This window comes from Thamnophis sirtalis, unplaced genomic scaffold (genome assembly GCF_051295495.1).
Source record: "Thamnophis sirtalis isolate CommonGarterSnake01/CBP01778 unplaced genomic scaffold, rThaSir2_p1.2 scaffold_1, whole genome shotgun sequence".
NCBI lineage: Eukaryota > Metazoa > Chordata > Lepidosauria > Squamata > Natricidae > Thamnophis > Thamnophis sirtalis.
Window position 1 is genome coordinate 105,479,773 of NW_028261381.1, and position 24,409 is coordinate 105,504,181.

At 35.9% G+C, this 24,409-nt stretch overlaps 1 protein-coding gene across 3 annotated transcripts in view; it reads right to left on the minus strand.

Moving 5' to 3' along the window:
• The window catches only part of ARHGAP1 (Rho GTPase activating protein 1), a 66,570-nt gene that overhangs the window by 4,100 nt on the left and 38,061 nt on the right, over positions 1-24,409 (minus strand). For 2 of the 3 annotated variants that reach the window (XM_087720390.1, XM_087720384.1), the window contains exons 2-13: positions 18,748-18,902; positions 17,658-17,750; positions 11,909-11,938; positions 5,964-6,051; positions 5,369-5,500; positions 5,089-5,175; positions 2,685-2,783; positions 1,674-1,781; positions 1,295-1,371; positions 892-969; positions 617-745; positions 268-371 (exon numbers count right to left, since the gene is read on the minus strand). In XM_087720390.1, coding sequence (XP_087576516.1) covers positions 268-371; positions 617-745; positions 892-969; positions 1,295-1,371; positions 1,674-1,781; positions 2,685-2,783; positions 5,089-5,175; positions 5,369-5,500; positions 5,964-6,051; positions 11,909-11,938; positions 17,658-17,750; positions 18,748-18,880 — 1,158 coding nt within the window. In that variant the 5' untranslated portion in view covers positions 18,881-18,902. The remainder of the gene's footprint in view (positions 1-267; positions 372-616; positions 746-891; positions 970-1,294; positions 1,372-1,673; positions 1,782-2,684; positions 2,784-5,088; positions 5,176-5,368; positions 5,501-5,963; positions 6,052-11,908; positions 11,939-17,657; positions 17,751-18,747; positions 18,903-24,409) is intronic. The other variant, XM_014070602.2, reaches the window with a different exon arrangement.

Sequence of the window (24,409 nt, forward strand, 5' to 3'; positions counted from 1 at the left end):
TGAGGAAACAAAGGGCCTTATGCTCCTTCACAGGGTGAAGATCAAAGTCTTCACAGGTCTTCCAAACACTGTATCTCATATTCAGATTTAAATTATTTCCAAACACAGTTATACAAAATAGAGGGTGCTTATCATGTTAATGATTAATAATAAGTGATGGGTACCCTCCATTAAATTTTCAAATTTGTTTTAAAACTACATAAGCCAACTATCATCACCACACCTTACAACTGAGAAATTGAAAAGTATGTAATATACTCATCTCACCTGCCCAAGAAACTTCATTAATAAACACAGAACTTGATAGTTTTCCTCTGGGAGAGTCTGAAGTGTTTTGCGAACAATATCTATACTCTTTTCTTCTTCCATACCTTAAAGGAAAAGAAAACAAGTATGATATGGACCAACATTCCCAATTCTAGCTAATATAGGAAGAGATTATCTTGCAGAGAAAAGACATTTGAAAAGAAACGAGTCTCTTAATCAATAAAAATTTAATCATATTAACTTGAAAAAATAAGTCATCTCCTACTGTCAAAAAAATCATAACTCTGGGCCAGGCATCCTGACAAAAGATTACTGATATGGGATTAGGACCATCTTGATAAACACTCACTGTAGAAATTGACAACATCACTGTAGAGACCAAAGGTGAGCAAAGGCTCAGGCAGTTCCCTCAAGAAGGTCTTGAGAATTACAGCAGGAAGATGCACATCCTCATATACTGTAAAATCCACAGGCAATCCTGGGGTAAGAGAGGATAAAGTCTTTCAGAGCAATAGCCAAAGCATAATCTGCAATATGGCAGAAGTTCCACGTGCCAAGGGCAAATTTAAAGCCCACACAGAAGGGAAAGACAAATGGAAGGGACTACCTCGAGCAGACATTTACCCATGTTGTATTTCTGTTGAACCTCTCTTACTGTTTGTGTGTTTGCAGATCGCCGGAAAATCCCCTGAGTGGTAAGAGCTGAAAGAGGCAGGAAGTAATTGTATTACTACAGACATGAGCAATAAACATTATGTAGCCCTAAAAACAATGCATCTATTCTGCCAATTATAGAACTGGACAATGAAGCAGGAAGATGGCAAGTTCTCCAAAGGATTTAGAGAAATTTTCCCCCTTATTTACATGGAAACAGCTACAAATACTACTATATATGGGACTGCACTGTTTTTCAGTGTGGAATTAGAAAAATGCTAAGACATCTGAAAATAGCTAACCTCTTCCAAGCAAAACATCCCTGTAGTAGAGGGGACAGATCAATTTGAACATGGATTTTCCTTGCTCTTACCATGCTCTTGTAGATAAGCAGTGGTTTCTCTGACCACCAATGGGATAGGATTCCGGTCTGAGCTCTTCTCCTTCAGCCTGTTGGTGGAGGAGAAGCTTAAATGTTTATCTTTCCTTTGCAAGAAGCTAGAAATAATTTTACACCAACCTTTCTAAAAAAATCACTCAGGTGATACATATTATTTGGAGGAAGGTGGAGAAAACACCTTGATGCTAGCTAATATTCAAGGTCTCTCTGGCCGTGATGTTGGCAGCTCAAACTGGCAGAAGAAAATTACTACAGCAGTAATTGGATGGAAAAATTAATGCTACTACTATCCAGACAAACTGTGCGGGCATCGCTAGTACACCAATTAAAAAAAAGAGATGGAAATACTCACTGTTGGAGAGAAATTCCAAACTGCTGATTTGGCAGAGGTGGACGGGGTGGTGTTACTTTCTGAGGCACCTGTGTAGGTTTTTGTAGTGATCTCAGATACTCATCATACCTACAATAAAATAACATTGGTATATATGAAATCTCTCCTACACTGAAAATTATTATTTCACTTGTATCCATTGATGCACTACTTTGTGAAAGAATGGCCTACAATATACTCTATAAAAGTTACACTGTCTACTAACTAACTAACTAACTAACTAACTGTTATAAACCGTCTAATAAAAGCTAGGACATCAAGATTGTAGGCAACTGAGCAGAAACAGGTTATTTGAAATGAGCATGTTAGATCTATAGTGCACTAAAGATGGCACCTAAAATAATCTCTCCTTAAGAAAGTTAAGAGTAAGTTCTCAAGTATAAGATAAAGGAATAATAAGATAGTTGAATAACTGGGAGAAAATATCCAACTTTTTGGATAGACTAAAAAAATGTCTCCCCCTCTTTTTCTGGGAGGCATCCCAAAGGTTCAAAGTACAGGTAGTCCTTGACTGATCCCAAAATTTCTGTTGCTAAACAAGACAGTTGTTAAGTGAGTTTTGACCCATTTTATAACTTTTCTTGCCATAGCTGTTAAGTGAATCACTGCAGTTAAGTTTGTAACCCAGTTGTTACGTAAATCCGCTTTCCTCATTGACTTTACTTGTCAGAAGGTCGTAAAAGGGGATCCCATGACCCCAGGACACTGCAGCCATCATAAATACGTGCCAGTTCTCCAGCATCTGAATTTTGATCACGTTGTAAGTGTGAAAAATAGTCATGTCCCTTTTTTCAGTGCTATTGTAATTTCAAACGGTCACTAAACAAGCAGTTGTAAGTCAAGGACTGCCTGCATCATACCAAATGTGCAAAGAAACCAAACATTGAAGGCCCTTTCCTTGACTCCCCTTCTTAATACATCCTCCTCCACAGAAGCTGGAAATAAGCTAGTCAATAAGTAATCTGTTCTCACTTTAGCACCTGGCTTGGGATTCCCAACTGTTCCAACTTCACATGCTCTTCAAGGTCACTCAGATAGTTTGCATAAAATATCTTCCGTCCAAACTTAAAGCTGCAAGACAATCAATAGCCCGGTACATGAAAAAATAAGTGTTAGTACACTCAAAGATGAGATGAACAGACAGAAATGGCATTGAGAAGGATACTCTTGTGCAGTAGTTAGGAGGATATACTGTCCTGTTATCCCTGCATCATTGGCAATTTATATATTAGTAAAATTCTTCATCTTTAGATTTCGCAATGGCCTAAAAACGGATCCTTTTCCAAAAATTTTATTTATAAAAGAAACTTGCATTTTACAATAAATCATTTACAGAGGAGAAGAAATTCTCAGAAATCAGCTGACTGGAAAATTTCCAACACTGAACAATATAAATAGCTGCTCAACACAAGTTAGGCATTTTTGATCCCCATAGGGCAAAGGGATTTGTTAAAGACATATAAAAACAATAATCATAAAGTAGCCACATTATGGAAACTATCAGTAAATAAGAGTGAGTTTCAGCATTATTTTTCATAGTTCTGAACTACTGGACTGCAGGCAATATTTGCACTATGCTATAAAGAAAATAAGTAGAAGATAGGAAATATGGTATCCTTTTTTCTTTTGTTTCATTACATATTCCGCAGAACAAAATTAACTCTGGAGGGAAAAATGCTAGAATATTTTGAACAAACGTGGAACATTATTGAAAAACTACAGCATTGTGGTATATGAGATGTACACATAGAGAGGTAGCCTTATTACAGTATATGCCATCTCATATGCAGTTTCATTGCTTGGAAAATCCAATCCAATCCTAGTTATTTGTACTGAATGATTCATCTACACCCCCACCCACCCGTTTTGAAATATTTTGTCTATTTTGGACATATAAAATGGATGAGCTTTTGAATTGCTTCTAGACACGTTAGGTACAATTCAAACCAATCAATCAGTAAAATAAATATCTTTTTTCTTGGTTTCATCATGCACAAGTTGTTCAACTAGAAATGGAACTCTTATAACTTGAATGAACTGGTCCTACTGTACTGATGTATGATGGTTAAAATATTGAACTTAAACTACTGATACACAACAGTTGGGTTGTGGTAAAAGGAAGAGTTGGAACCATGAGAAGTCCAGATGAAAAATGAAGTTATCTATATCCTCCCATAATAGTCCATGAACTACACATCTGTAAAATCAATCATACTGTAGAATTGTAGTATTAGAAGGTGCCATTTAAGCCATGTGATCCAACTCCTGCTCAAGACAGGAATCAAATTTAAATCATTCCCAACAAATGTCTAACTTCCACATGAAGAGGTCCATCTCAGAATATTGTTGAAGTGCTTTTATTGTTCCTTTCAATATTCAATTACAATTTGCCTTCCATAATTTTCACCCATTTTTCTGTGTTTTGCACAAGAACACAGAGACTTTGAGCTGTTTCTGTGAAAAAGTTATTTGAAGAGTACTAGCATACTCATATTTTTTCAAGAGTAAATGTTCTCTCAATCACTCCATGTAAAATGTAGTTTCCAGTCCCTTCATCAGTCTTACTCCCCTTCTCTTCTTCTATTCTAGTTTCTATAAATCCTGTTGTATTGTCTGGAATTGGAGAGTTTTTTAATTTGTTTTTTTTTAAGTCAAACCACACTGTTGGCTCATGCTTGGTTTGTTGTTCCAAGAACATCTTACAAATACTATTACCAAGCCATAATAGTTTCCCAGCCTATGGCTTTGGATTAAATTTTGGTTTGCTAAGTGAAGAGCTTTACATTTGCCTCTGTTCAATTTCATTCTGTTACACTTAGTCTATTTTTCCATCTATCAAGATGGTTTTGAATTTTATTTATGGAATTAGCTATCATATCAATTACAGTGTCATCTGCAGATCTAATAAGCATTACCTCCACCTCTTCAAATTGTAAAAATAATGAAAAACAAAGAGCCCAGGACTCAGCCTTGGAACATCTCACTTGATACCTTTATCTAGACTGATAAGGAATCATTGAAAAGTGCTTTTTTGAGTATGATCTTTGAGCCAGGTATGTGGCTATTCCGTGATCATCTCACCAGCCTAAATTTAACAGATTGCTAATCAAAATATCATGAGACACCAAATGGAATTTGCTAAACCAAATATAAAAACCATAGGTAACAGCTTTCTTGGCCAATTCATCCATTTTTGTAAGGAAAAAAATAGGGAACTAATGCATTCTCAAACTCTTTCCTGGAAGGAAGACCAAAACAATATAATTTTTAAAATTCCAACTTATAATTGTCAGCCTACTTTTAAAAAAATGCACTTCCTAACCACTTTATACTAGACCCATACTATTACTAACAAATCATCTTTCCGTTTTCATACCTGATCAAGGGCTTAAAGAGAATCAGCAGTGTCTTGATAAACATAGTTGGATGCACAATGAACAATGCTTTGATGTTTTTTTTGTATCTGAAAAACAAAGAATTATGATTTATCTGAAACAACTGAAAAGAACTTGATTTGCTATTAAGAAAAAGAGAGAATCAACCTAAATCTCTTACCCAAGAAGGCTATAAAACTATATTATACTCTCATTTTTATTTATTTTATCCTTATCCAGACCATCTTAACTCTTTTAAAATCCAAAACCACAGCTACTCACTTGCGATCAAATTCCCGGTAGGCATCCCGGAGCCAACCTAGAGATGGTTTGTTTTCACTGGTCAGACCATGATGCAGATATATTAGGGTGTAGTCACTCTCCACATACTGGTCCAGTGTATACTTCAAATAGCTGAAGAAAGAGAACTGGCGGTCAATAATTATATCAATACTTAGTCAGAATAACAACAATCCAGTTTCTCTATATAAAGACAGATATGGATTCTAAAATGTGACTGGGAATAGCAGACAAATGAACTATGAGTGTTTATGAATTTTTCCTTAATGGTTGTTCAAAAACGTTCCATAGGAGCTTTTTTCGTAAGGCAACTGGACTTTTTTTGGTTTTTTTTCTTTGAAAACATTTCACTTCTCATCCAAGAAGCTTCAGTTCTAACTGAATGGTAGGGAATGGAAGGATTTATATTCTTCTCTGAGAGCTAATGGCCAGCCCTCAGAGTGTTAGCAATCAGATGACTGCAAAGAATAAGTATCCTTCCATTCCCCACCAGTCAGTTAGAACTGAAGAAGCTTCTTAAATGAGAAGCATTTGGGGAAATTCAAAGATTAAACAAGTCAGGTAGAGCAACACTCACCTTAGCAGCTTCACATGATCAAGCTGATAGCTAGGAGGCATCCGACAGGCACTGAACAAAATTACTTTCCGCCCATACTTATCATCACCTAGGACAGAAATGCTACATGTCACCACATAAAGCACAAAGTAAGGAGCCCCAAATAGAAAAGCAACAGAGCTAGCATAGTCACATGCTTAAATATTCCAATGCCATTTTCAACTCAACACCAAACTAAAAACTGCCACATAACATTTGCTTGCTAAAAAAGACCAGTGACACAGTTCAGACATGGCTAATGCTTGAGACCAACCAAATGTCCTGCCAATGAAAGGTGGAGGAGTGATATTTTTTTTTAAAGCGACACAGATAATGGCAACCCTGGGCCATGAGACATCAATGTGGATTTGCTCTCTTTAACTCAACTTAGGAACATCCACAGCATCATCATGACACATATTTGTGATTCTAAAGCGAAGGAAATAAACAAAAAAACAAAAACCTTTTTCAATACACAGTCTGGAAAAAAAAGTAGCTGATTAATTTACATGAGAGTATTCTTGCTGTGTGCTTTTTCCCCAGACCATCCAATCTTTCAGCACCTGCTTGTTCCTGCATACTCAGTATGGAAAAGGAAAATCCCCGCAAGGAAGCAAAGCAAACAAACTAAAAAAATAAGCAATAATTATCTGCCCTCAAGCTCTATCAACTGACAAGCGAACCAGCAGACTGCAGAGTCACAAGGACTTTAGCTACTGACTTGTAACACATGTTATATAAAATAATCTTTCATTTTTTACAGCCCAGAACCATGCAGATGACTAACCAAGTCTGTGGCAACATTTGCCTTAAACATGACAGACCAATAGTTTCCAACAGAAGAGGATATATGTAACTCAGGGTTGAACTGTGGAGTCCTTGCTGATCTTTGAGTTTGGTCATTTGCTTGCAGATGTTTAATTACCCATCTGTTCACAACCCAGGTCAGTGGACCAGCACCAGGTCATGGCATGCCAGCAACCAGGCCATGCAAACAAGTGAAAACCTATCCCCAGGATGCAGTCAGCACCCAAAACTACACCCCTTCCAGTCCATGGAAAAACCTTTCTCCATGGAACTGGCGGTGCCCAAAGGTTTGGGGGCCACTCCTCTAGATCAGTGTTTTTCAACCACTGTGCCGCGGCACACTAGTGTGCCGTGACATAGTGTAAGGTGTGCCGTGGGAAAAACCCTTTATATATAGTCAATATAGGCACAGAGTTAAAAATTTTTAACATTTTCTAATGGTGGTGTGCCTCATGATTTTTTTCATGAAAAAAGTGTGCCTTTGCACAAAAAAGGTTGAAAAACACTGCTCTAGATGACACCATCAGTATTGGTAGTGTGGGGTTTGCTCCCTGTTTATATAGAGTACCTTACTTGCCATGTTGGTGGAGGTGTGGCTTCCTCCTTGGTAGTTCAAGCAGAAAATAATACCCTAATCAAGGAACTCCACAGACCAAGAGGTACCTGATTATAAGTTTCCCCCATTTTTCCATACTGTCAGATTACATCTAATATTTAAGTTATATCATCAATGGAAGCCTTTTAAGCAGCCTATAATGAAAACAAATAATACTGTTATCAAGAGGAGACTTCAGAAACAGAGGTTCCACTACCTTGTCAGGTTATGAGAAGATGAGTTGGTTTTTTTATGAAAATAACAGAAAGACTGATGAATATGATTTTCTACATACAAAGTTTAATCTGTTATTTAGGAACTTAGATGCCATTATATATCAATTGTAATATATAATAAAAGTAGAACATTAAAGATATTGAGCTTTGGCATAAATTGCTTCCCCCCCCCAAAAAAAGCTACCCCCCCCCAAAAAGCTACATTTGACAATCTGACTTCTCCTGTGATTAAAACACAAGTTTGAATTACCTGCTACCTAAAACACATTTTCTTGAGCAAACATGTGCATATGGAAAAGGAACTTTATTCTCCTCTATGGGAGCAAAACTGGGCCTTTCTGCATAGGAGGTTGAAATTATATGCATCTTGCTGTTTAATATTCTAATTATCGTCATAAAAGTATATAAATGGTTAAAGAAAATACAAATTTCCTGTCATACAGATTTTATTTTGATTGATCAGTTTATTGTTATTTCAAATTCATAAGGGAGGAACATTTTGTCTTTTTCTTTCATTGGGTATATTTACAGCTTCTACTGTATATATTCCTGTGACAAATGAAGTTTACTTGTGACTGATACAAGCCAAAATACAATGCCAAATATTACTAAGGCCTATAATCATCTTAATTGTGTTTAGATCTTATTTCTACAAATACTAAAATAATTAATACATGTTTAAACAGCAGTAGTCTGCAAATCTTCAAATGAAGCAAACTTCTTCACAAAAACATATTTCGCATATTAAATATACAATATATTAGGATCAGTGATAAAGCAAGGGACAGTTCATGTAAATGTAAAAATGATGAGGGGGGAAGGAAATTGTATCAAATGAGATACGAGCTACATATGGACTCATTTGAAATAAACACTGCTTATGTAAAAAGACTGATGCAAATAGCAGAAACAAATGGAACCTGCAACAAGGTTGGAGTACTCACTGTTCATGTTTCCAGACACTCCATTTGCCATTTTCCTCATTCCCCATTTTTTTATGCCTTCCACCCAGAGTTCGGCATCATTCCATGCCTATTAAGTATATTTGTCCTTATTAGCTTGGAAATCCCTCTCTAAGATTTTCTTTTCTTTCCTTTTTTCTCTTGTACCTGTGCAAACATTAGGATTTGCCATTCAAGCACATGATGGTGGAAGGCACTTGTGACAAAATGGCACCTAAGAGAGACATGAAACCAGGACGGCAATGCAGAGCTAATCTGAAACAATTATACACAGTTACCAGTCAAGTCACAAGACCAACATCCAACAGTTTATCCCATGGTTGCCCAAAAATAAAGTACCTCAGTAAGAAACATTCATATAGTTCCCCCAAAATTGAATTACTATGACACAGCACATATATCCAATATATGCACTGGAGTAGATTGCAGATGCTCTTAAGAATTTACTGGGATAACATTGTTTTGCAGCTAATATGGTACAATGGAACCCCTTATCATTTTTCTTCTTCTTATATATCTATTTCAACAACGGCAGATATACTTCTCTGTTCTGCAGGATGGTAATCTGTATATTACAGTCAAAGAGAAAAGACCTTTTTAAAAAGTTGCAGAAAAGATTAGCCCTACCACTAGTATGGCAGTGTTTCTTAAGTTATAAACCATAACTGTTTTAAGAGACAGTGTCAATATTATTTTATTTTGACAAAGCAGTTGTTTCGGTGTGGATTCAGTGTGAAACAAGAACTGATAACAGACTTTAAATATGGACATGTTAATATTTCTGATTTACCCACTCACAACGAGGTAATGTTGTGCAACATTCTATAACCATCTAGCCTTAGCATACAAGTTGAATAAACCTTAGTTGACTAATTTAACCAAATCTGCAAGTAAGAAGCATAGAACAAAAACTTGCAAGATGAAAAAAGGCAAGAAGAAATTATATAGTCTTCTACTGCTTTATAGCAGCATTCTTGAATGGTAACATAGCAATAGCAATAGCAGTTAGACTTATATACCGCTTCATAGGGCTTTCAGCCCTCTCTAAGCGGTTTACAGAGTCAGCATATTGCCCCCAACAACAATCCGGGTCCTCATTTTACCCACCTTGGAAGGATGGAAGGCTGAGTCAACCCTGAGCAGGTGAGATTTGAACAGCCGAACTGCAGAACTGCAGTCAGCTGAAGTAGCCTGCAGTGCTGCATTTAACCACTGCGCCACCTCGGCTCTCATAATACTTTTGCATCAGATAATCAGGCTACAGCCTTATTTGTGTTAATAGGATGTGATGTATATAATTAGAGTTTAAATTCAACATTTTGAGTTTGAATTTAAAACAAATAAACACAGAAATAGCTGGATGCTTGGAAAACTCTTCATAGACAATGACTCCACCTTCAACCTTTACTTTTAGAACAAACCCATTTCCTAACTCTTAGAAAAATCAACATCAGTTCAAAAATAAACCATGATTATACTTAGTTTCCTGATTACTTTAATAAAATATAACACTTTTCAAAGCAAAGGAGAAAACCTTGATTATTTCCAACTTGTCTAATATCAATAAGGTTAATTATTATTGTGTTTTAGTTTTACAAAAAAAGCTATCATTTATGAAGTATGACAACTGATTATATCATATGTGTCTTAATATTTATAAATATTTTATATGACTCAGAAAGAAATATTTATATTGATAATTGAATTCAAGGTGTAACAAATAATAAACAATGATTGAATTCCCATTATTCCAAAGCATGTATATTTAATAAACATGAAATCAGCTGGTTAATTCTACATGAAACTGCGTTGTTGAATTTGAATTTAAATGCTGAATTATAAGAATGTCATATTATACATCAGAATCTCTTTGGTGCACTCAGAAAATATGTCACTGCCATACAATATGCACCTGCAGTATCTTTCCAGACTATTTAAATGTTTCCAGGGCTATGAGTTATTTCAAAATTGTCCAGGATATTTGAAATTCCAAAAATGAATTCAATGTGAGATTTTTTTTTATAATATGTGAAACACTTTAAATGTTGTTTAAAATATGCTATAAGCTTTTTTCCTCTAAAAATTCTTTAGTTAATAAGCCAGCCAGCCTAGTTTTTTCCATGAATAATGATCTATATGATTACAGAAGCATTATTTACTTTCTCTAGAATCTCTTCCTCTTTTTAATGTGCCCTTTAGCTAATAATGTTAAAAATAGGATATTGAAATGAACTTGGCTATAACTAATAAACAAAAAACTGTAAAGCAACTAGGAAGCTCAACAATAGCAAACAACAAACCAGTGTGTTTCTATACCTCAGTAATGCAGGTATGAGAGAATTGTTAGGCTAAGGAAAAACAGGATTTTAAAGGGCAGAATATTTAACAGCTCAGGAAGCTTTCTTTTCTGCCCTTCCTAATGACACTGTCTTTCATTCCGCATTTAAAACCATAAATTAATTTGCCTTAAAAATAAGAGCTGACTACATTTACAAATTTTAAAATAGTAATTGCCAATATTTTGAAATTATATAAATCAACCTGTCTGGATAGACAAGTGAAGATAAACATTTAATCCATAGACATGTAAGATACAATCTTCAAGAAATTTAAGTTTATGACTATTTACAGGAAGAAATTATAAAAATGGAAAAGCCATGGAATAAACAGATCTTAAGGAGATTTGGAAGAAATTAGCATTCATGTTAGAGGTTAGAGGTTCTAAAAGAAAGTGCTCAAAGTAGCACCAAAGCACAGAGGATTAAAAGAAACCTGCCCATTTTCTAGATTTCAGGAATCAGTTTTGAATGATGTCACAGAAAAAATGGAAGAGGCACTATCTCTTCTTCCAGAATTTCAAATTAAGAGAAATGGTAACTTAAAGAAATATTAATTACAGAAGAAACTGTCCTCACAAAAAATTGAGAATGGGAACGTTAACATTAATTATTTCCTAATGGGTAGAGTACCCATCACCATCCAAGAAAAAAGAAGCTAATAGATGATAGCAGAATACCCCAAATAAGCCCACCAGCTGATGTCCACTGCAGAGTTCTGCTAGGAAATTTCAAAGTCCCACATTCAGTTGAATGGATTGATTATATATAGGTAGTATGACCAAAATGGCTGTATCCCCAGTTTAGAAGAGAAGCATGGCTGCAATCTACTTGGCATAATGCACACAAGTGAACTTTGAGGACTGGGATTTAGCCCTCAACTTCACAGAATTTGGGCTCCCTTGAGATAACCCAGCGGCAGGTCACAGTCATGCTAAAGAGTGCCATGATCTTTAATGCCAATGACAAGAAGACTAGGCATTTTACCTACCTGGCTGGACCCCATCAAGTATAACCTGCCCTGGAGGAATAGAAACAAAGGTACATTACACCAAAAGTCCCTTAACTCAAACTGACTCCTTGGACTGATGACGAAGGTTGGAATAAAAATTTATATGCAAACCCAAAGACATACAGAGTATCAGAACATTCATGGGTATTTTTGTTTCCTGATGCTACTCTTTTAAAAAAATAGAATGTTCTTCCTTGATAAATCTAGGACATAATACCATTTTCCAAACTCTCCATAAACAAATACTTCTTGTTGCATTTTGGTTTTTTCTATACTAGAGAAAAGAACTATATTTTTGGCAGACACAATAAAGTCTGACCTTTTCAGACTACAAAACTTATTTAAATATAAAGATGCTCTCAGAATGTCTCACCAAGCCTGACTTCTTTCAACCACTGAAATTCATTTAAAAAGCATGAACTGAAAACAAAAGTTTAAACCCAGAGATTCTTATGTCTATTTTATATTGTAATTCCTTTTTTAACAGTAAAAAATCAGGATACTATGGATAAAACATACAATATAACTCAAAGATTCCACCACTATTTTCACTTTTCTTGCACATTTTGAAACTCAGGGTAACTGATCATATAGGTATGAGCAGTTATCTCAGTTTCTTAAATTTCATATAACCATCATTTATTTAAGAATAGCAAATCTCCCATTATAGTATAACATTAATATCCAAGAAAGCTGGTGCACACCGCACAGCAGAAACTAGTTGCGTGTTACTAAAAACAAACAAACAAATATGCTTATTATTGGGAAAAGAAATTAACATCTCCCGCACAAAAAAAGTCCTAAAGTAATGCTCTACAATCTAGAATCATCCAGATATGTGTGAGCTGCACTGGCTGGGGAGCATGGGAACCAAATCCCAATAAAACACAGGGATTTGTAGCAGTCAAAATATTGCTGAAATATACTGTTGTATATGATGAAAAAAGTATGTATCATCTGAATTACAGCTTTCCTGTTTTTTCACTATTCACTATCTTCAGTCATATTGGAGTCTGATATTTGATATTTACCTCCTAGTTTGACCTCCTCCTTAATTATCTCTAACTTGCCATTTAGTTGTTCCCTGACAACTCAATTCGGACCTCAGAGAATGATCTTTGCAGACAATGTAATGCTGCTCTATGGAAATACAGAATATGAGCTCATCAGATGAGAATGCTTCTTCCTGAGAACTTTCTGAGAACTTCCTGAGAACTGAAGCCAAGAATAAAATGTGGGTGGTTACATTCAGTGACTCTCTGCTATCTATAAATTCCTAGCTTCTTCTAAATTTTTAAGTTTTAGGTACTACAATTGACAAGGCTAGATCAGCTAAAGAAATTCTCATTGAAAGACTGAAATACAAGGATCACTAAGCAGAGCATTCTGTACCACATTTTCTGCTACCACCTAGATGTTATGCTCACTTTTTTATTCTATCACTGCCTTTATAACAGCCTTTAGAGCAGGGTTGTCAAACTCCTGGCCCGTGGGCTGGATGCATCACATGCTGGCCACGCCCATGCCCATGTCCTGTTTGGCAAAGAGGGGGAAAGTCCCAATACTTCACGTGATGCTGCCGTGACGACGTGAGTTTGACACCACTGCTTTAAAGCTTCTGATCCTGGAGGCCCCTTTTTTGCATCACTAACACTAAGCTGTACCTGTAAATCTCATTTGAAGAATCCAGTCTTCAAATTATGAGCTCTCTTCCATACAAAAAGATTAGTGATTGTGAACATTAGCTGCACATTGAGAGCAATGTTGCATTTACTCAAATAATCAATAGTTTATCTTTAATCTAATTACTTGTGAAATTTTGTGTGTAGTTCAAAATTTCTGTGTATGTACTGTGTTTCCCTGAAAATAAGGCCTGGTCTTATTTCCTTTTGACCCCACCCCCAAAACGGCTAGGGCTTCTTTTTGGGGGAGAGGTCTAATTACTGATTCACCTCACAGCAGCAGCACTGACAGCAAGACCCCGCTGCCGGACCATGGATTCTGTGGTCACTTGTCACTGCTCCCATAAGTCGCCCCCCAGCCTCCATTTCATTGTCAGAGCCTTCCACAAAGCCCTCTGCAGCTGAGAAATGAAGTACAGATTGATGCACACATCGCTTCTGGCCTCCATTTCGTCATCAGAGGCCTTCCGGAAAGTCCTCTGTAGCCAATAACAGAGCTCCGCCAGCAGAAACCCACCCCTGATTATGCTCCAATCTGAAACCTAACTGAAAGGGTCCCAATAATCTATTTCTTCAAGGAATTGTAACCTCAATAATATTACCAAAAGGGGGAGACTGGAAGAAAATTATTTTCCTTTTATTATATTGTTATAAATTTTGATACATATTATTGTTTCAATACCCGAATGTTTACATGATATAATTATATATTATTAGCATTCTACTATTTAGATAGCTCAACGTACTGAAAAGAGAGATTCAGAGCAAATGCAAGCAAATTTACCCATACCAGATTCCTAGAGTAATACCCACAGCAACTGAGTCAGTTGCCTATTCACACAGCAAGGAATGGATCATTTAAACAAGGCTACCAACCAATAATAACAGCATTCAAAGTATTGTGTTTTGAAGCTCTTAATGCTACAATGAAATCTCTAAAATGGACTCTTACACTTGGTTATATTCATTCTGTCTTTTTCCAATTAAACTCTAGCTATCTTTTGGCTGTTTTGTCTCTCAAAATTCCTTAGAAAACCAGGGAGCCCTATAAGATTGGCAGAGAGAAACTACATAGAAGCAGTCTAATCCAAAATCCTTATCACACAACCATTCCAAGCAGAGATCATTCCCCCAGAACTTAGATTGGCAGAAACAACCTGGAGCTTAAGTAAGAGTGGTGTGGAGCCTGCTAAATGGCTACTGTACATTGTTGAGAGTTGGATTGTACTTCCACTTATTTTAATGGTTTTAACATTTTTATTGTTCTTAATGGTCATTGTTATATTACTTTGGTTATTTGTTTATTTATTTATTTAATTTTTGTTTTGTGTTTCAACTATGTGAGATGGGCAGCTATATAAATGAACAAATAAATAATTGTAATCCCATTTCATTTCAGCTCTATCAATTCATACTGGACAAGTTATTTGTTTTTTAGCACTTACAATTTGCTTTCCTGTGAAATGAATATAGACAGGAACAAAAAATTGTGGGTTCAAAAAACTAGGCCTTATTTTAGTAGAATACACTTCAACTGATTTGAGGAAATTACTTCTACACGCTGCAGCTCTATATCATACAACATACTTTTAGGAGGCCCTATTCTAAATCTCTGAAAAATGCATTTGTGCATACAATAAAGGAAAATGCAGAAGAAAAGTAAATTGAAATACAGTCCAGTTTTTCTTTTTGTCATAAATCAGAGCTAAAAATCAATGGGCATTTGAAATATTAGAAATATTTTTTATTTGTGAACAGGGTAATTAGATGTTAAGTGCATACACATTTAATGAATAAACTTCCAGAAAACAAAGAAATAAAAATACATGCATAACAAGTATTTATTTAATGCGATTCTTGATTTGCATCTTCTCCATAGAAAAATAGATGCTTAGATAGATAGATAGATAGATAGATAGATAGATAGATAGATAGATAGATAGATAGATAGATAGATAATAAATGAACCTTCTTCTGAACTACAATATGCTGTTTACAATGGAAAACAGATAACATAAAAAAATGAAATTAACATGAACACAGAAATAATTAAACTATATTAGCAGCACAGACTATACAAACATTATTTACTTCCCAATAATATTTCTGGAACATATGAAGGTTTCACTGAACGTTATTCATAAATTCTATCAAATGGTAGAAATCTGAGGAAGTCAGCAATAGAGCTAGTTATGTATTTGAACACAATGTGTACCACAGTTATCTTTTGTTTAGCCCTATCTAATAATTTAACAGTGGAGACCTTGTTTCATGAATTGCTCATCTAGTTACAAGCCCTGAGAACAGAAAAGCATTCCTACCATATTTGCATAGAGAAAGATACCTCCCGTGCTGAAAATCTCTCAGAAACAAATACTACAAAACTGTATGTATGTATGTATGTATGTATGTATGTATGTATGTATGTATGTAAGTAAGTAAGTAAGTAAGTAAGTAAGTAAGTAAGTAAGTTATTTAAATACATTTTGCTGTAGAGGACTGGAACATGCCTAATTCAAAGTGCCTAATGGACAAAAAGACTACACAATTGCAATTTGAAAATTCAAAACAATTATTTCTATCAAAGAAATCTAAGCAAATATGTCCAAAAACTATTCAGCAATTATTACATTTATCCATATGTATGACATTTCCTCCTTATTTATCATTTACTTTCTACAATGATCCATTGTTCATTTCTATTCCTTAGTCATTAGGAGAATCTGCTATCATATACACCACGGGTGTTAAACTTAATCACATGTGACATATCGCGATTTTTTGCCTTTTTAGAGCCAGGGTGGCCGTAGCCTGCGTGTGAAGCATCCAGCCTGAGGGCTGCCAGTTTGACACCCCTGATATATACCATATTTGGCATTATGATTAATATTAATCATATATACAAGCTAAAAACAATTGTCCACTCTTCCAGTTTCAGGGCATCATTTCCAGTAACCATTAACATGCCACATCCTTCCCAATTAAGTCTGCATGCAATTCAGATAATAGCTGAATTTAGAACTATATATAAATTAGCTAAACAAAAATGTTAGCAGCCTAGCTATCAATGAAATAGAAAAGGGCTTAATTGTTTCTTTGCAAGTCTATGGGCCCAGGATTTTGAACAGTGGTTTGACTTTTCACTTTCAGATATTCCACAGACTAATTAGACATATGAACAAGGTACCCAATAATTTAGACTGACAATTAAAATGCTTGCTATGGCTTAGAAAAATTAGAAGTATTTGCAGGTTCTGAACAAATCACCTTATCTGGCAATTATCTGTCAAATGTTCTATAAATGTATGAAATTAGTTGACATCACAGAACACCAACATAATCTGGTGTTTATTTTAAAAAGTCATCTGAAAGCAAATCACATCTTACTGCTGCTTTTTAACGGCCTTTTGCCGGAAGAGGTTACTATCCTTTTGCCACAATGAATGAGACAAACCATCTTTTTCTTCAAAAAAAGGGGGGGATGGGAGGAAAAGTCCTACAAAAAGTTACAAAGTTCAAAATATATTAAAGTAATTTGAAAACTATCTTTTGTAATAATTTTGATACATTTTTGTACTGTTTTCTCATTTTAGTTTTTCAAGTAACTATTCTGCTGGAAATGATTTCTATTATATAGTTATGATATATAATCCAGAAATTCCAAATAGCAATTGTAGGGCTAGAAGCCCACCAGAAAATCCAAGCTCTGTAAACTTAATATGAATTTAAAGAAATATCCTAGAAATGGACTCAATCAATTCTCTATTTTTGTTAAGAAAGCCACATGGATATATAGCTATTTAGTCAGCAGTTCAATCTGAGAGAGGAATTGCTTTTTATGACAAATCATACAGGCACTATTAAATACTTTGGATCACTTCAAATTTCTTCAAAATTTTAAATTATTTCTTTGGAACTCTTATTTCCTAGAGAAGATGTCATTAAAAATTTCTATGAGAAAAGTATTTTTATTTTGATTGTTGACAGTTGTTAAAAATAGATTTATTTATTTTATTTAAAATCATTATACTATAACAAAACGGTACCTGCTACTTCCACAATCTGGTGCCTAGCAATATCATAGTAGGGATCATCCCACCGCAGATGTGTGGCAGAATCCGGGGAGCTCTTGGTATCATCTGTACAGTACCATATGTAAATAAATAGGAAGAAAAATATCACATAAAATTAAACTTACTATATAAGGGTCCAGAATTACAGAGAAATGTCTAGGTGCATTATCAGTAGGGTGGCTATATTAATTTATTTGTATACCTGCACCTTTATTCAGGTGTGGTGGGGTACAAATGGTGTACATTTTCTTGTTCATTTGGTATCTCAAAACAGACAGGTGCATGAACTAAGATTAATTGTTTAAACATATTTATAAATGCATCTGCTTTAAGTATATAAAGACACCATTAATGGAACAAAATAATAGACTTAAAATCTTCTGCCACAAATCCCAAAATGAACAACTATAATCTACTGCGTTGATATCTACACTGTACAAGTATTTATTTTACTATATACAACCTGTAATATTCCAGTTCTTATTTTCTGATTACTATCTTAGTTCTTTATTACAATTTATAGTCAGGATACCAAGCAAACTCATTTGCAACATCTTAAAGATATTTAAGATGAATGCTGCAGAACAGGGTTGTGCAACATTTTGGATTCAAAGGCAAACAAATGCTGAGTATACGGGCATCATTAACAGCCAATCTTTTCCTGAGTTGTACTACAGCTGCAGAGGACAGTTATGGCCTTGTAGGGAAAGACAGAGATGATTTAACAAGCAACAGACAGGCAATATTTTCAGATTATGAACTCCTTAAAACAGGAGTCCTCAATCCCCAAGCCTTGCCCACTATCGGGCCATGGCCTATTTGCAACCGGGCCGTGTGAGTGGCAAACCGGCATGTGTGCAGCATTATTTGTGCAAGTAGCAGGCCAGCGCATGTGTGCATGCGTGTAAGTCAAGCTGCACTAGCATGTACATGCATGCCGGCCTGCCGCTCATACATCCATTCTCCTCCCCCCCCCCCCCAGCCGCCAAGCTTCAAAGGTTGGGGACTGCTGCCTTAAAACCTGACTGCCACCTCCCACCGTTTTCTTAACAAAAGCACTTACCTGACTTTGGAAAAACAGGCTCTTCATCTGATGGCCAATTTTTGTCATCGAGAGAGGCCAATTTGAGCTGATTGAGAGACTCACTAGTATCTTCCAGACTCAGGTCCTCTTGTAAATCTGGGTATTGCTCCATGCTTCAAGTGCTCAAAAGATTACTTGAAAAGAAGTAAGAGAAATTCACAAATCAGCGAAGAAACATCTCACAATTTCCCCTGGCATTTCCCAAGTGTCCTCTTTAAATGTCATTGTAGATATGACAGACCTTTCATTCATTTCTAACTTGAGGGGGGAGCACAGATAACAGTTTTGATTGCAATTGCATTTTGTTTCATTTGCTTCCCTCTTATGCTAATATATTTGCTTTCCCTTCAGAGCCACATAACAAAGGTGATGGGAAAAGACAAGACAATAGGCCTGTCCAAATTATTTACTTAAGTGCTCATATTTAAGTATCAGGTCAAAACAGCAATTTTGCAAGGAGGTCCCTAGGGCTAAGCCCTCTCTCTCATCTGTTTAACATCTACATGAAACTATTGGTGGAGATTCTCCATTGATTTGGGATTAAGTATCATCAATTTGCAGCGGATATAAATATATTTATATCTAATATCCAAACCAAACATCTTTAATATCTAGTCCAGGCCAAGTAGAAGTGGAAATCTAGGCCTGATGTCACTAGGCTGTGAGGGACCAGGTGTGCCAAAGCAAACTACCAGTAAGTCTTAGAATCCCTACAAGACAGAGTTGGTGTTGGAACAGAAATCCTTTGCTTCCTTTGATGCTTACGCTGTCTCTAAAGAAGCTGGTATACACTTTGATGGTTTTTCTGGCTTCACAACTTCTGCTGGAATAGGACTACCAGGAATGACCAGCTTCAGTTATGCCCCTCCTAGTACCAGGAAGCACTTGTCACCTCTCATGTAATTCTCACCTACATTACTGGGATTCATTTTACATGAGCACAATTTGACAACTGCAACTGACAGAGAATACTCAACACTAGCCAGTTCAACAGTTTGTGTTTGTGAAACCAGCACTTTTCGCTAGTAAGTTTCTACGTCCAATTACCGATAATGTTTGGGTCCTTGTTGTCTCCAGAATCATCTCCTCCCAGCAGAATCTGCCAGGCCTATATCAGTTTTTGTGATGTTTTGTGAATTCACTTTTCACAAAATCAGTGGGGGCGGGTCCCAGAGACATCCCCCCTCTATGGAATGACATGTTTGTAATAGTAAAGTATATATTGTTTCCTGTTTTTCAGATTGTATATTGTAATCTGTAAATACACCAGATAATAAATTTGGTAATTAATACATTTGAAAAGCTTTACAAAACCCTAGACAAAACCTAATAAACATTGGGGTTTAATATTGTGGGTCTACATCCAATAGGGGTTATAATTTTCTATACTGGCCAATCAAACTAATGACATAGTCATAAAATAAATCTTGGTATTACTAGAGGAAAACAACTTGAAACACATTCTGCATTCCTATCATTATAGCAAATTGATTGCAGGTAATCCTCAACTTACGCTTACTAACTGTTCAATATTACAGGAGAACAGACCTCCCAGGCCCACTTACCACTAGGAATCAAAATTCCAATGGTTCCTCCCTGCCCCCCCACCTCCCTCCCACAGTGATTTGATCATTTTTGGACACTTGGCAATCAGCCCACATTTACCGCTGTTTGCAAGATCCTGCCGTCATGTGTTCATGATTTATGACACCAATTATGGACAATGGATTTACTTAAAGACCATCGCATTTGCTTAATGACTGGTGATTCACTTAACAACCACAACAAAAAGGTCAAAAATTGGTTGCAGTTATGTGGTGACCTGCTTTATGACTGGCACGACTTATAATTGTAATTCCAATTTTTTAAGAAGTGATTTGCCATTGCCTCCTTCCTAGGGCTGAGAAAATGTGAGAGCACCCACTTGACTTTGTGCCTAAGGTAGAACTAGAACTCCCGATCCCTGGCTTCTAGATTGATGACTTAATCATTACACTACACTGACTCTCATTAAGTGTTGGGGAATTCTGAAAATCAACTCAAGCAATAATCAACTCCAAAATAAAATATTTCTAAAATGGATCAAAGCAAGGCTGTATCTAATATTAGAAATTAATATGACTTCTATAAAGACAACAGTGAAAAATATCTACACATATTAAAGCATTATGCCATAATTTCAATAAATCCTTGAGGAAATTTAGCTCCCTATTTTATAGCTAATATAATATTAATATATTTGTGTTATTAGTCACATCAAAATGTATATCTACATTGCACTTACACTTCAGTTGACTATAAAATTATTGTGCAGGAAGTCTAGCTTGACAAAATGCAACATATTGGTAGGAAATATTAATGCAGACTGGCAAATCTGCAAAGTTAACCTCAGCTATGGTTTGTTCCTCTCTCAAAGATAGGAGGAGCTGCCAAAGGGACAAAGAGCAGGACATTTTACTCTCTTGAATGAATAGCTAATGCTAGAAACATGCTTAAAATGCAACCAACCATCTGTCTTTAGCAATATCCTCAGTTTCTATGGAAACCTTAACCACCATGAGGTGACTCATTCTCTTTAAAACAACTTCAACAGCATATTCTCAAAATTATCTAAATTTATCCAATTAAACCAATATCCCTAGTATCAACGTAAAAACAATGTCCAATTTGCTTATAGAAAATTATTCCAATTTTCTCACTTAGTAATACAGTGTGATCAGAATATAGTACTTATTAATTATCATACCACTATGATATTTAGTTTATAAGTGGTATTTATATTCTATGTTTTCTCTGAAATATAGATAGCATATGGTAGATGTTCTATTAATGCCATCCCAAAACCTAAGTGATGTAAGTCTATGCAAGAAGCATTTGATCTATGATAGTGTTTCAATATGTTGTTAAATCATCACTGAAGAAATGACCAACACAAATATTGGAGGGAAACTAGTATTTATTTTCATATAAATCATAAAAATACCTTCCACTGACATAGCTTATACTTTAAGCACAAAGTCAGATTAATGCATAAATATAGTATTTTTCACAATATTAGTAAATTTGAAGGTGAACATAGTACAAATACATTAAAGTATTTGAAGTTCCTGGCCATATCACTATTACTTCTGAAAAAACATCTAATCCATGCTTAAACAAAACACTTCCAATTTGCAATATTCAGCATGGAAGCAAAATAGAATATAATCTCTTACGAGATGAGACATATCTAATTTGTTATATTTTTTCTTCAAATATTAAATATCATTGGAGATTTCTTATTATTACAAGACAAACTACTGGTTGACATTAAAAAAAAACCTCTAAGGAGCATGTTGAAACCTGAGGAAACTAGGAGTTGGAAGTTACCAAACTAGTTTTCTGGTTCTAAATATGCAAATCTAATATTTGCCTTTTTCTCATAGCACCAAATCATAGGTGGCTGTGTTACCTAAATAGCATCTGTAAAACATCAATTGTTCAATTCTTTACTAAAATTTATTATTTAACTTATGCTTTGCTGAAGCAACCTACAACACTTTGCAGATTACTAAACATTTAAACTAGAGCATATATCCTTATAGTAGTGATATTTGCCACTTGTAATGTTGACACAAAAAGATAGGAGATGGTCCAAGCAGTTTAACATTACCTACAGCTATCCTTGCTTAATTCTGGCAGTTGGGACCAGAATTTCCATTGCTAAGTAATGTGATTGTAAAGTGCACGATCAGGTAATCACACCGCATAGCTACAGCAATCCCTACATTCCCTCTTGCTATAATTGAGGAAAGTGGGTCATTATGTCAGTACCACCTTGCAACTTCCTGCCAGCTTCCAACAACTAAAGTCAATGGGGAAGCCAGCAGGAAGCCATAAGTCCCAAGGCAGCTTGCAAGTAGGCCAGCAGGCAGATAAATGGCAGCTGCTGGATGAAGGAAGGTGCATGAGGATGCACAAGTGGCTGGGAAGCACTGCACAAGCGCAACAAGTTCAAGAAGAGAGTACATGTGGGAGAATAACAGAGTTGGAAGGGACCTTGGAGGGCTTCTAGTACAATCCCCTGGAGAGACTTACCCAAACAACCTGTGACTTTCCTTGCTGGCTTCCCTGACATTACTTCTCGGAAGCCGAAGAAAGCTTACATATCACAATCATGTGACTGCAGGATGATGCAGATAAGTGTGAGCTGATTGGCAAGTGATGAGATCGTGATCATGTGTGACTAAGGGCTGAGCAGTTGGGACTTCAAGGACCAGTTGTAACCACCACTCATTCAGTGCTGTCATAGCTTCAAATGATCACTGAATGAGTTATTGTTAACTAAGGACCACCTGAACATATTCCAGAAAACATTATCTTTCTTTTCAGACTTATTTAAAAGAAGACTAGAAGAAAATGACATTATAATTAACTATGAAAGGAAAAGGTAATTTTAGATATTCACTGCCCCAAACATCCTATTTTTTCCAAAAGTTTCTAAAGTAATGATTATACAAAGTCGCTAAAACACAGACCAAATAAAATAGAAAAATGTGGGTCACAGCATTACCACCAGACAGATTCGTAACTGTAGACCACAATGGAATATTCATGGAGGGAAGTATGCAGTGGAGTACCCCAAGGCTCTGTTTTAGGCCCAGTACTCTTCAACATCTTCATCAATGACTTGGATGAGGGGATAGATGGACAACTCATCAAATTTGCAGATGACACCAAGCTGGCAGCAATTGCCAACATTCCAGAAGACAGGCTTAAGATACAGAAGGATCTTGACAAACTTGAACATTGGGAGCTATTTAACAAAATGAAATTTAATGGTGAAAAAAGTAAGGCTCTACATTTAGGCAAGAAAAACAAAATGCAGAGGTACAGTATATATGGTACCTTGCTCAATAATAGTAAATGTGAGAGAGATCCTGAAGTCCTAGTGGACAACCATTTAAATATGAGCCAGCACTGTGCAGCAGCTGCCAAAAAAGCCAACACAGTTCTAGGCTGCATAAACAGAGGGCTAGAATCAAGATCACGTGATGTGTTAATACCACTCTATAGTGCCTTAGTAAGGTCACATTTGGAATACTGCATTCAGTTTTGGTCACCACGATGTAGAAAAGATGTTGAGATTCTGGAAAAAGTGCAAAGAAGAGCAATTAAGATGATTAGGGGACTGGAAGCTAACACATATGAAGAACAGTTGCAGGAACTGGGTATGTCTAGTTTAATGAAAAGAAGGACTAGGGGAGGCATGATAACAGTGTTCCAATATCTATGGGGCTGCAACAAAGAAGAGGGAGTCAGGCTGTTCTCCAAAGCACCTGAGGGTAGGAAAAGAAGCAATGGGTGGAAACTGGTCAAGGAGAGAAGCAACTTAGAGCTAAGGAGAAATTTCCTGACAGTTAGAACAATTAATCAGTGGAACAACTTGCCTCCAGAAATTGTGAATGCTCCAACACTGAACATTTTTAAGAAGATGTTGGATAACCATTTGTGTGAAGTGGTGTAGGGTTTCCTGCCTGAGCATGGGGTTGGACTAGAAGACCTCCAAGGTCCCTTCCAATTCAGTTATTCTATTCTATTCTATATGCTTTTATCCTTTTCAATTTTATATAGGCACTCTAACAAATCTTAGAGCTGTGTT